The sequence below is a fragment of the Antedon mediterranea genome, chromosome 9, assembly GCF_964355755.1.
Source record: "Antedon mediterranea chromosome 9, ecAntMedi1.1, whole genome shotgun sequence".
NCBI classification, from domain to species: domain Eukaryota; kingdom Metazoa; phylum Echinodermata; class Crinoidea; order Comatulida; family Antedonidae; genus Antedon; species Antedon mediterranea.
Window position 1 is genome coordinate 19,343,574 of NC_092678.1, and position 14,722 is coordinate 19,358,295.

The following is a 14,722-nucleotide window of genomic DNA, read 5'->3' on the forward strand; positions in this document are numbered from 1 at the left end:
CAGTTTATAGTTATGTAATCCGTAGTTTCGCCTCCATTGTATTTGTGCGATGGGTAGTGAGAGGTAATAAATTATCATTATAGGGAAGTAGGTTACCTTTTACCTGGTAGCTGTTATGATTAGATTGCTGCGTCATCATGCTTTATTGCTCCCGGAACATTCTACATTTATTAAAGCGGTTTCAGTGTTCATACTCGTTCTATACAGCCAACATCAACCAGGCCATTCCTGTGAACTTCTATCATCATCAGCAGACAGCGGTAGCGGCGGTGCGTTGCTTATCCTCCTCCAACTTTATCATCACAACTGACAGGCTAGCCTTATCTAACAGAAGAATTGTCAATCGACGCGTTTTTCGTAAGCTAAATTATACGTCTAATATGTATAGACGGGTCTTTGACGTAACAATAGTGAAATTGTGAAAAAAAAATGATATGTCTGTTGAATTGAAAAGTTGTCGTTGACTGTCAAGTGTCAGGAGCAGGAGGAGAAAGACCCATTTTTCAATCAACTCCATTCCAACCGCCCCTCTCCCTCTTTGGCCCTTCTCCTTTCCCTCTTCCCAACTCCCTTCCAAAAACGGTCCGCTGTATAATAGTGGTCGTGGTATGCTGGATATTGAATTGGGGAAAAAAATCCACTTTTTTATGTTGTTTTTCTTCTTTTTTTGTAGGAAACTCAGAAAGACATCATTCCAGTAAAATGTCGTTCAGTAAGGAGGAATTAAAGACTCGTTTGACACCACAGCAATATCATATTACTCAAGAACAGGGTACAGAAAGGTAAGTTGATTCCAAAGAAAAATAAAATCATGTTTTATTATGTTTCAATAATGCTTTAAAATGATGAATGAATTATATAACAATCTTTACACTCTGTGCTTGAACAAAATAAAAAATTATGTTAACTTTTTGGCTAACCCTTTCTCTTTCTTTCTAGAGCCTTTAGTGGAAAATATTATAAGTTAAAGGACGATGGAACATATACCTGTATCGTTTGCGGCTCGGAGCTTTTCAGGTGAGGTAAAACCTGTGGTGTACATTACCATTAATTGAAAAACCAACCTGGCATAAAATAGAATCTTTCTGTCTATAAAACATTGAGTATTCGGAAGAATTTTCCATAAAAAAATTCTGAAAATTGCTCAATAATATCTTAGTATTTTAACCTAGTTTATACTATTAAAAAAAGGTTGAATATTAAATTGTTGTAGGCCTAGAATGTTCTCATTTTTTTGCCGATTCATTTCAGTTTCCTGGCGTAAGTTTATTTGCTTAGTAATAGTGCCTCAAAGTCAATGAACTCTTTTTGTAAAGTAAAAAAGAAAACAATTAACAGTTTTGCCTGAAATTCATTTTTTAAATTCTATTTTTTTAACAGATCAACTGAAAAGTTTGACTCTGGATCAGGTTTGTGTGCATTATTAATATTGCTATTATTTATTCTTTATTTTGAGAAGACTTACCTTATACTGTACCACTAAAACCATGGAGCTAGTGAGCCTTGAACCCTAGCCGGTGTTATGGCTACATATATACGGTTCCACTATCAAAACCGCTCAGCAACTAACTTGCCAAATTTACTAATTGTAACTCGCTATCAATAAACAACAATATAATATTGATTTTCATTCTAATTTTACAGGGCTAATGACATAATAAATAAAATAACAAACATTTGAATATAAATCTTATTGTGGGAAAAAATAATATGAGCAATGCTTCTATTACATTATTTTAGTATTGTTTTCCAGTAGCAAATCCAGGATTTAAAAAAAAAGGCACCTAAAAATGTTGAAATGAATGTCTTATATTTTGCATTTACAATTTATTTACGAAACAGTTTACAGTTTGATGGAAAATGCCCTATTTTAAATGTATTTATTTGCAAAATAGCTTTCCCACAGGTGTCTACCAAATTAATTCTGCATTCCCATTCTTTTTACGAGATCCTTATAAGTGTTAATTAAAGTCACTAACTCAAAATATTTATTTATACACGCAAAAATCAGAAAATATGACTTTTTATTATGATAATTTTTTTAGGGTGGCCCTCTTTTTACGATGTCCTAGACAAGGCTAATGTGGAATTGAAGACGGACACGACTTTTGGAATGATCCGGACAGAAGTTAAATGCCAAAAGGTAATATTGTACTAGCCCATTACGCCATTTTTCAGCTCCAAAAAAAATGGCATGTTTTACCTCCAATATCAATTAAAAAGAACAGCAAATTTGTATTGTAACACAATGACAATCCAGTCAAATGGTAGATAAATATTTGCATGTTATTGGTCAATACTATTAATTGTGATTGGTCAATACTATTAATTGTGATTGGTCAATACTATTAATTGTGATTATTTAACACTTGCTCTGCATACCAGTGTCAAATTTAAAAAGTTTGATAAAGCCCCGATTTATCGTTTGATAAAAGGAAACTATTTCGAGCGCCGATGGTAAAAAACTTCATAAACTATACCTGCATTTTTTACGTTTTGGAAAAATAATGTATATACCTTTGAAAACATTAAACCAGGTCATTTTGTTGTGTGTTCTCATGTTAATTATGATAAAAAGAGAAAAAACAATGCACTACTATTAAAACTAGATTACGTCGAATGTTCTCTCGTCTCTAAATTAAATTATTAGAATCAACTTATTTTTTTAACCAACCAACAACAACATTTATTTCGAAACAGTTCATGAAATAAAATTATCATACATTAAATTAAATTACATTTTAAATAAAAATGGTAACATTAAATAAGAACATTTTTAACAGTTTAAAAGAAAAAAAATGATCGCAATATGTCCATGTAGTGTAGTAGTAGTAGCTCGCGTCGAATGTTCTCTCGGAGACATCTCTAAATTAAATTATTAGAATCAACTTATTTTTCACATTTTTAACCATCAAGACAAAAAAATTATTGCAATAGTTTAATATAATAATATAGATTTATTTTTACATAAAATGTAGTGTGTGACCTTAAATTAGGTTGAAAAAACGTAGGTCTAGTGTCTTTAAATAAAAACGTAATTACATTAAGCATCAACAACACTTCTTGTAAGAAGCCCCTAGTTGCAGCCTCATGTCTTAATAATTCAACACATTCATTACAAATTGGTATTCAGAAAGTACTTTCATAATCATAACCTCATTGTTTATTAATCGGTTACCGTAGCAACTCGCTAAGGCAATCAAATGGGAATAATCTGTCTTAATTAAAGGATGATTCCCACGAGCACGGATTGAAGTTGCTTTAATGAACGTTAATATAAAGATGACACTACTGTCAAGTGGAAACAGGAGTATATTTGTACATTATACTTATAAAAACGGTTATTAGCAAAAAACTGAAAAGCCTTTCATTCATTCACATTTATTTTACTCATCGTTTACAAATATAATTTCAGAGCATAAATGATGGCAAAGATCCTGCATAGAGAAGTTTACACCCTTTTACATAAAAAACATAAAACAATAAACACAACATAATAGATATAAAATAAAAAAAGCATTTCCTATATACATATTCAGTTTATTACTTCCAGTACGTGAATTCTTCCTTTTTATATATTATAGCCTATTTCGGTTAAAGATGTATTGTCCTCCAAAAACATGAAAAATGAAGATTAATTCAATCAGACTTTGAGTGTGTTATTTTGTAGTTTTAATAAAGTTAATCACTTCCATAGAAAAAAAAGGGTTTAAAAAATTACATTTTTTCAGGTACAGTAAATACATTTTTTTTTTTATCCAATTTTTGGTCAAAGTGGATTTACTATTATGTTACATTAAAATGGAATATTAAAAAAAACATTTTTTTAAGAATTATTTTTCAGGGGGACAATACATCTTTAATATGTAAAGATATATTGTCCCACTGAATATTTTTTTTCTTGATTTACCATATAATAATTATTCACTTTTACCAAAAATTGGATTGAAAAACAAATTTTACCTGAAAAATATGTAAGCAAAATATATTCAATTTAATGTATTGTCCCCCTGAAAAATTATTTTTTTATATTTTTTGTTGAATATTCCATTTTGATGTTGCATAATAGTTATTGACTTTGACCAAAAGTTGGATCTAAACAATTATTTATTTACCTGAAAAACTGTAATTTAAAGCACAAAATATTCATTATTTGTTGTGTTGTTTTTTCCATGGAAGTGATTAACCTAAAAAATAACCTATTCAAAATCTGATTTTAAAATATTAATCTTCATTTCTAATTTTTTTGGGGGGCAATACATCTTTATACAAAGTCTTCTATTACACTATCCATACACCAGTTGATCATGTAACCCAAGTACTGGTGCCGCGACCTTTGAGAGAGAGAGGTGTGAGAGTTTTCCATGTTATGTTAAAATATATATTGTATAATAATGTATTAATTATAGTATTTTGTCATATTTTTTTGATGTGTTTTTACCTGATTTTGTTGTTTGCTCTTTTAGTGTGGAGCTCATCTCGGTCATGTGTTTGATGATGGGCCTAAAGTGACCGGAAAACGTTACTGCATCAACTCCGCCTCCTTAGACTTCAAGGCCAAAGACAAAAAGTCAGAACTTTAGATAAATCTATTGACATTTAAAATTTCAATATTTATAATATAGTAAACAATTTATATATTTATTATAGAATTTACTGTGATGATAAAAATATAGTTAAATGTTTTGGTGTGCTTTTTACACTACATTTCCAAAGTTATGTGAAACGGTGCCTGATGTTGAAACGAGAAGGTGCTATAGTATGAATTGAAAGATTAGGTCATCCTAAATTGTAGTCTAGGTTCTTAATATTGATACAAAAATATTTTGGCACATTTGACGCATCATACCTACAGTATGCTTCAGACTACACAAAAATCATAAAACCTGTTACTAGTGGCACTCCATAAAGGAATACTGTTAACTTAAAACGACAAATAACTAAAGACTACATGGATTCGGTATCCGATACTGTAACGAAATATATTGTTGAGTCAACCGTGATTTTGGTGTGTTTTCCACAAAAAAATTATACTGAAATATTTTATTTTTGATTATTCAATTTTTTATTAGGAAAAATAAATCTTGAAAAAGCCCTAGTTCTCCCCCCCCCCCCTAAAAAAAACCCCATAGTTTTGTGAATAAAATGAATGGGAAAGTGCCTTTGAATTATTAATTCCATAATTTTGGCTTTAACTTTTTCGGTTTCTATCCTAACTATAATTATCAATTCAAGTTTATTTTTTATGAAATATTAAAAAAACAATATGATTAATATATTGCCAAGAAAATAATAATGTATGTTAATCAAACTGTGTCACTATTAACATGAAATTATAATTACGCACAATTATATAATTGATTCTTGGTATAGTATGTCCAGTATCATCACACACTGCACATATGAGGCCGTAAGCCTAAACTAATCTTGCCATGATACATATGACACATGTGATAGATATTTGACACTATAGCATTTCCTATGATAACCTGGACATAAAATGCCATATGTGGATATGCAGTACAGAGAATCATGTGGTTTATATTGAATGTATGTCTTACTTGCCTTTAAATATTTTCTAATAATAGTAAATAAATATTTATTATTAGTAAATAGAACCCCTCCTAGGGGAAATCCATGTGAAGAGGAAATTCCTACAGTATTAAGGGGAAATTCCTATTTTGGGGAAATCCCTGATAAGGGGACAAACAAGAGGCAATACTTATGTTTTAACACTGTACAGCCAGGTACCCCTATTCATAGAACACCCAATAAGAAGGGGACACTTGTAGGATAAATTTAGTATCCTCTAAATAGGTTTTGTAATGTACTCAACGTGTTGGTAGTCATTGAGATATTAAATGCACCATAGTTTAGTATAAATGTCTTAAGCTCTGTCTACACTATATTCATATATTCCTATTCATTTATTATCCAGAAAAATAAAACAATAGTACAAAAACCATAAAATACATATAACAAAAACAAGCAGAGAAAAACGCAGGACACTATCCTGGCAGATTGTCAAAAAGCAAAAATATCGCTATAAAAGACTCTCCTGATAGCGCTGGTGGCAAAATAACATTATAAATAAACATGTCTGTGATATATACCGGAATCTCATCCCACATCCGTGGAAATGAAATAAAAACAGAGTAAAAAAAAGCATTAGTACGAGACTTCTCATGTCTGAAAACAAGTTTCTCACTTCTACGTTCAACAGGTTTAGGTAGCAAAGCACCATCAATTAGGATATTTGTACAGAGGCACTTCACAACAAATTTAACACGGATGAATTTAAGTCTATTATAAATCGTGGGTAATTTTAGAGTCTGTAACCTTTGTTCGTATGACGGCCGCATGTCATAATCGATGTGAAAAAAACGTGGGAAGCATGATCGTGTAAAGCGTCTCTGAACAGATTCAATCTGATTGATGGTGCTTTGCAGAAATGGAAACCAGACAGGTGAAGCGTATTCAAATACAGGCCTAATGATAGACTTAAATAATTTAGGAAAAACGGTCTGATCATTGGTTCGAACAAAAAAATGAACAAAAACACACCTTAATAAATTTATTGCATTTACCAGTAGTCAGAGAGATGTGTTTATTCCACTTTAAAATTCAAATCTTTATTTTGCTCGCTGACATTTCTTCAGTTGCATCTGAATCTGAGTCGCTCACACTCACAGTTTCCTCATTTCTGTGCTGCAACTTTAACTTGCTCGCTGACATTTCTTCAGTTGCATCTGATTCTGAGTCACTCACAATTTCCTCATTTCTGTGCTGCAACTTTATTTCGCTCGCTGACATTTCTTCAGTTGCATCCGATTTCGAATTGCTTACAGTTTCCTCATTTCTGTGCTGCAACTTTATTTCGCTAGCTGACATTTCTTCAGTTGCGTCTGAATCGGATTCATTCACAGTTTCCTCATTTCTGTGCTGCAACTTTATTTTGCTCGCTGACATTTCTTCTGTTGCATCTGATTCAGAGTCTTTCACAGTTTCCTAATTTTTGTGCTGCAACTTTATTTTGCTCACTAACATTAGGACAGTAGGCTCATATAGTACTGTATGCAATTCGCTCCACGACCACCACATGTGATGTCTTCGATTAGATTACTGTTATGCAGCTGCACGTGCGTATGACAGAGGAACTCTCACAGCATAGAGGACTTCAAACTATCAAACTTTATGTGAAAAAAAAATGTGATTTACCCATACATTATATCATATTTAAACACATCACACTTTTTTTTGTCAAACTACTTTAATAATGTAGACAGCTTTATACAGTAATTCACTTTGTTCCTAATAAAATAACTTTATATTGTGTCTACATTGTCAATCATTTTGGAGTACTTTATAAGCTAGACAAATTATATAAATCAAAATGTTACTGTAAACAAATAAAAATATTGTAATATTAATAATGATTTATTAATTTCTTTTGAGGGACCATGTCAACATTGTTCTACTGCAGTAATAACTACATTTTGCTTACTTTTTGAAAACCTGATGTTATTTAACTTTTTGGGGCGTCATTACACACTATTGGTGGGACTCAATCATGCATCATGATGAAACAAAACTACAATAGTGTGTACGTCTGCAGTAAAAAGTGTAAAGTCTGCAGTAACTAATTTTGTGTAAATTTGATAGCAATGACTGCCTTATAAACTTCAATTGAATGATACTAAAAGTACACATGTACACAATAAAACAATTTACTTCATTACAATAATTTCATATACTTTTTTTTAAGAAGCATGGTATTACACTAAAACATATAAAAACATTTTTTTTTTTTTTTTAATTTGTGTTTTATTATTATTTTGTATTTTATCATAAATTACCAGTCTTTTTTATTGTATTGCAATACCATAGAAACTAATAAATGTTGAATTATTATTATTAATATTTTTTATTATTAATATTCTTTAATTTTCAATCAAAAGCATTATACTAAATTAGCCATTACGTTAGTATTCAACTTTTGTATATTTTTACCTTTATCCAAAGAACATTGTATTGCAGAGTAAACATGGATTACATATTTCTCCATGGTATAAACAAAACAATATTAAAACTTGCCTTAATTTATAGATTTAAAGTGTGAGTGTGATACATTATATTATAGATAGTCAAATAAAGATTTATTTCCGATTTAAATTAAAATGTTGTTGTTATTCATTTTTGAATTGGCTATTTTACAGTTAGTATTAGCTTCAAAAGCCACTGGATATTTTACTCTTTTTCGGACTGGAAAATCCTTCTCTAACAGGCGAAAAAGATTTTCATGTCAAAAAAGTAAAGAAAATAATTGTATATTACTACAAAATCAACCAAACGTATCCAATCTCCTTACAGGGTTGCACATTGGCGCATTACTTAAAAATATGTATGAAAATGTCATATCTTTTGCATTGAAATTAATTTCCTCCTTTGGATCTGCCTATGTTGCACCCCTATTTGACATGTGGGAGAATCGGTAAATAATTTGATTGTCTGTGTTTGATAGTAGATCTAATCTTCTCTACTTTATCTTGATTAATACTCAAGTAAGGTGTGCGGAATGTTTTAATAATTGCATAATGTCAACAATGTGTTTAGCAAATGTTGATTTAATAGCGGAGTACCTCAGTGTTTGTTGTGACAACAGAGACAAGGGATAACGACAAAGTAATGAGTTTAAAATGAATTTCTGCATGGGATAACTCAATGTAATTATTTTGTTATTCAATCTCTAGTATGTGTGAAGGTAAATTGAAATTATCAGGCCAACAAGAAATTAAAAAAATTAAACCTTTGCTTACAGTTATCATTAAACCCAAGAAAATAATTTTACAATGATAAACTGTATACATGATTAAATGATCTAAATTATATTCGAGTTAGAACCGATGATCCAAGTCATATAATCAAGTTAGAACCGATAATCTAAATCATATTCGAGTTATAGAACCGATGATCCAAATCATATTCGAGTTAAAACCGATGATCCAAATCATATTTGAGTTAGAACTGATGATCCAATCATATTCATGCTAGAACCGATGATCCAAGTCATATAATCAAGTTAGAACCGATGATCTAAATCATATTCGAGTTATAGAACCGATGATCCAAATCATATTCGAGTTAGAACCGATGATCCAAATCATATTCGAGTTAGAAGCGATGATCCAATCATATTCGAGTTAGAAGCGACGATCCAAATCATATTCAAGTTAGAACCGATGATCCAAATCATATTCGAGTTAGAACCGATGATCCAAGTAATATAATCAAGTTAGAACCAATGATCTAAATCATAATCGAGTTATAGAACCGATGATCCAAATCATATTCGAGTTAAAACCGATGATCCAAATCATATTCGAGTTAGAACCGATGATCCAATCATATTCATGTTAGAACCGATGATCCAAGTCATATAATCAAGTTAGAACCGATGATCCAAATCATATTCGAGTTATAGAACCGATGATCCAAATCATATTCGAGTTAGAACCGATGATCCAGATCATATTCGAGTTAGAAGCGATGATCCAATCATATTCGAGTTAGAAGCGACGATCCAAATCATATTCAAGTTAGAACCGATGATCCAAATCATATTCGAGTTAGAACCGATGATCCAAGTAATATAATCAAGTTAGAACCGATGATCCAAATCATAATCGAGTTAAAACCAATGATCCAATTATATAATTGAGTTAATAAGCTAATCCACAATTTGACTTCTACCAAATGAAATGATCCCCCACCCAACAGGATCCTCGCCAGTGACTCCAAGAGACCACAATTTATTTTAAGACCATCCAATAAAAATACGACAGTGTACACATAGAAACATAGTGTAGTGAGTTTTTATTTTTCTTTTAATGTATTTACAAAATGAAACTATAAAAGAAGTGTTCAAAATATTCACATGCCTTGATAATATTCAAGCTTATTCAACACTTTACCGAAACCTGAATTGTTTTAAACGGTGCATTGAGCGGCAACCAATTATATTAATAATCCTCATAATCATAATATTATATTGTGTGTGGGGTGTTGAATCCTATCAGTAAACACCCTCACCCACTCATGGTTAAATTTCCGCACCAATTTTAGCCCTCAGACTACAGGTATAATTTAAGCCACAACTATGAATAGACATAATTCAACTATCTAATCTGTTTTCTTACACATCAAACATTGCTATTCACTCTATACAATTATATCGCACTAGCATTGTAACATATTGAACATACGACTGCAATGATAAATTGGATCTATATTGATTTTAGCTCTACTAAACGCTAACATTCCACTGTTGTCCTGTTCATAACGCTGGGAAATAATTAATCAACTAAAACAAACATTCTGACTTACTACCCCTAACCTATTAGACTTTTTCTGAATGTTAAATGGGGTAGTTTTCTTGAATAATACAGTGATGTATAACCACAAGAAATAAAGTGAGTGTGGTTTCGCAAGACAATCACTGTTCAAGCCACTACTGTAGGTTGTCAAACCCCTCTATGAATAAGTGGTAAGGTTGAAACATTACCAACTGTACTGGTGGCTATTGCCCTGTAACAATGGGTGCTGGTCAACCCGTACCCAAACCAACCCGTACCCATGCCAACTCGTACCCAACTTGGCTAACCCGTACCCAAATAATTGGTCAACTCGTACCCACTTTGGCTAACCCGTACCCAAACCAACCCGTACCCATGCCAACTCGTACCTAAATATTTGGCTTACTCGTACCCAAGTATTTGGCTTACTCGTACCCATTTTTTGGCTTACCCGTACCCATTTTTGGCTTACTCGTACCCATTATTTGGCCTACTCGTACCCAATTTGAATAATTACTTGTAATGATTTGATCGGCGTAAAACTAGTGGTATGCTTTTGCCGTATGAATATTTTTATATTTAAATTGTTTTTTTATTTTACATACAGGTCTCGGTGAAATGTGTGCTAATAAAAATGACCATTGATTTGATTGTAGACTTCGTTTAATTAGGCATATATTTGTTAACATTTATTTAAATCTAGTATTATAGTTTTATAAACGTATGTTTGATGTGTCTTTTTTATTTACGTAAGAGAACATTAATTAATAAAAAAATATTTTAACTGTTGTATAGTTAGTATTACAATTCAATTAAGCCCAGGTAAAGTACCAACAACGTATAATTTTATACTTATCAATTTTTATTCTTTTATTTTATTCTAATTATCTTCCCTGATTACATTCGATCAAGTAATTATTTCTATTGTATTTGGTATATTTAAAATTGGTTGAATTAACAACACCCTGTTTTAAGCGAAAAGCCTGCCGGGCTATGGGGTCGAATTACTCGTAGATTTCGTGTTACGTGTTTTTTCTGACCGGGATTAACCTTTTATTATAAAAAACACGCATTTATAGGGCCGGTGTAAGATTGAAATGTGTCCATCATTCAAAAGTGTCCGGGTGGACACTTTTCAGCATTGGATAGTGTCCAATTGCATGTTTCAACGGGTTCGCGGGCGTTTTCCAACAATTTAATGCTGTCCGGCGCGTTTAATAATGTCTGACCCTTGGATTGAATACCGTCCGTGGTTGAGATTTGAGATTCAGGTTTTGATCGTGATTGCGCATGCACTTGTCTTTTTTTAACGACCACTATTTGTTAATAATGCCAAACTAGTTTTTATTTTTCAAAGATAACTTGGCTTAAAACACCTCCAATTAGCGACCATTATATTATTTGGTATGAATAAAGACAAGAAGAATAAATAACAATATAATAATAATCATGTAATAAAAACAAGTAATTATACTGGTCCTCTTCCAATTAAAGAACACTTTAGTTTAGACACTTCCAATTAGCGACCATTTTTATTGTTTTGTATGAGTAAAGACAAGAGTAATAATAGTTTTTAATCATGTGACAAAAAACAAGTAATTGTACTGGTCCTCTTCCAATTAAAGATCACTTAAAATTAAACACTTCCAATTAGCGACCGTTTTATTATTTTGTATGAGTAAAGACAAGAATAATAAATAGTTTATAATCATGTGATAAAAAACAAGTAATTGTACTGGTCCTCTTCCAATTAAAGATCACTTAAATTTAAACACTTCCAATTAGCGACCGTTATTATTGTTTTGTATGAATAGAAACAAGAAGAATAAATAGATTTTAATCATGTGATAAAAAACAAGTAATTGTACTGGTCCTCTTCCAATTAAAGATCACTTTAATTTAAACACTTCCAATTAGCGACCGTTATATTATTTTGTATGAATAAAGGCAAGAATAATAAATAGATTTTAATCATATGACAAAAAAACAAGTAATTGTACTGGTCCTCTTTCAATTAAAGATCACTTTACTTTAAGACACTTCCAATTAGCGACCGTTATATTGTTTTGTATGAGTACAGACAAGAAGAATAAATAGATTTTAATCATGTGATAAAAAACAAGTAATTGTACTGGTCCTCTTCCAATTAAAGGTCACTTTACTGTAAGACACTTCCAATTAGCGACCGTTATATTATTTTGTATGAGTACAGACAAGAAGAATAAATAGATTTTAATCATGTGATAAAAAACAAGTAATTGTACTGGTCCTCTTCCAATGAAAGATCACTTTACTTTAAGACACTTCCAATTAGCGACCGTTATATTATTTTTTATGAATAAAAACATGAAGCATAAATAGTTTATAATCATGTGATATAAAATAAGTAATTGTACTGGTCTTCTTCCAATTAAAGATCACTTTACTTTAAGACACTTCCAATTAGCGACCGTTATATTATTTTGTATGAGTACAGACAATTAGAAGAATAAATAGATTTTAATCATGTAATAAAAAACAAGTAATTGTACTGGTCCTCTTCCAATGAAAGATCACTTTACTTTAAGACACTTCCATTTAGCGACCGTTATATTATTTTGTATGAGTACAGACAATAAGAATAAATAGATTTTAATCATGTGATAAAAAAACAAGTAATTGTACTGGTCCTCTTCCAATTAAAGATCACTTTACTTTAAGACACTTCCAATTAGCGACCGTTATATTATTTTGTATGAGTACAGACAAGAATAATAAATAGATTTTAATCAGGTGATAAAAAATAAGTAATTGTACTGGTCCTCTTCCAATTAAAGGTCACTTTACTTCAAGAAACTTCCATTTAGCGACCGTTATATTATTTTGTATGAATAAAGACAAGAATAATAAATAGTTTATAATCATGTGATATAAAATAAGTAATTGTACGGGTACTCTTCCAATTAAAGGTCACTTTACTGTAAGACACTTCCAATTAGCGACCGTTATATTATTTTGTATGAGTACAGACAAGAAGAATAAATAGATTTTAATCATGTGATAAAAAACAAGTAATTGTACTGGTCCTCTTCCAATGAAAGATCACTTTACTTTAAGACACTTCCAATTAGCGACCGTTATATTATTTTTTATGAATAAAAACAAGAAGCATAAATAGTTTATAATCATGTGATATAAAATAAGTAATTGTACTGGTCCTCTTCCAATTAAAGGTCACTTTACTGTAAGACACCTCCAATTAGCGACCGTTATATTATTTTGTATGAGTACAGACAATTAGAAGAATAAATAGATTTTAATCATGTGATAAAAAACAAGTAATTGTACTGGTCCTCTTCCAATGAAAGATCACTTTACTTTAAGACACTTCCAATTAGCGACCGTTATATTATTTTGTATGAGTACAGACAAGAAGAATAAATAGATTTTAATCATGTGATAAAAAACAAGTAATTGTACTGGTCCTCTTCCAATTAAAGATCACTTTACTTTAAGACACTTCCAATTAGCGACCGTTATATTATTTTGTATGAGTACAGACAAGAAGAATAAATAGATTTTAATCATGTGATAAAAAATAAGTAATTGTACTGGTCCTCTTCCAATTAAAGGTCACTTTACTGTAAGACACTTCCATTTAGCGACCGTTATATTATTTTGTATGAGTACAGACAAGAAGAATAAATAGATTTTAATCATGTGATAAAAAACAAGTAATTGTACTGGTCCTCTTCCAATTAAAGATCACTTTACTTTAAGACACTTCCAATTAGCGACCGTTATATTATTTTGTATGAGTACAGACAAGAAGAATAAATAGATTTTAATCATGTGATAAAAAATAAGTAATTGTACTGGTCCTCTTCCAATTAAAGGTCACTTTACTGTAAGACACTTCCATTTAGCGACCGTTATATTATTTTGTATGAGTACAGACAAGAAGAATAAATAGATTTTATTCATGTGATAAAAAACAAGTAATTGTACTGGTCCTCTTCCAATGAAAGATCACTTTACTTTAAAACACTTCCAATTAGCGACCGTTATATTATTTTTTATGAATAAAAACAAGAAGCATAAATAGTTTATAATCATGTGATATAAAATAAGTAATTGTACTGGTCCTCTTCCAATTAAAGGTCACTTTACTGTAAGACACCTCCAATTAGCGACCGTTATATTATTTTGTATGAGTACAGACAATTAGAAGAATAAATAGATTTTAATCATGTGATAAAAAACAAGTAATTGTACTGGTCCTCTTCCAATGAAAGATCACTTTACTTTAAGACACTTCCATTTAGCGACCGTTATATTATTTTGTATGAGTACAGACAAGAAGAATAAATAGATTTTAATCATGTGATAAA

The 14,722-nt window shown here is 30.9% G+C and overlaps 1 protein-coding gene across 3 annotated transcripts; it reads left to right on the plus strand.

Moving 5' to 3' along the window:
* The first annotated feature begins 34 nt into the window (after positions 1–34).
* Positions 35–6,592, plus strand: LOC140058881 (methionine-R-sulfoxide reductase B3-like). Of its 3 annotated transcripts, none has more exons than XM_072104651.1 (6): positions 35–63; positions 674–782; positions 940–1,017; positions 1,381–1,409; positions 2,046–2,143; positions 4,467–6,592. In XM_072104651.1, exons 2-6 carry the CDS (start codon positions 703–705, stop codon positions 4,581–4,583), a joined length of 402 nt encoding a protein of 133 aa, XP_071960752.1. In that variant the 5' UTR covers positions 35–63; positions 674–702; the 3' UTR covers positions 4,584–6,592. The 3 variants fall into 3 exon arrangements, with proteins under 3 accessions (XP_071960752.1, XP_071960750.1, XP_071960751.1); XM_072104649.1 differs by lacking the exon at positions 35–63 and adding an exon at positions 70–357; XM_072104650.1 differs by lacking the exon at positions 35–63 and adding an exon at positions 70–269.
* Positions 6,593–14,722: the final 8,130 nt, after the last annotated feature.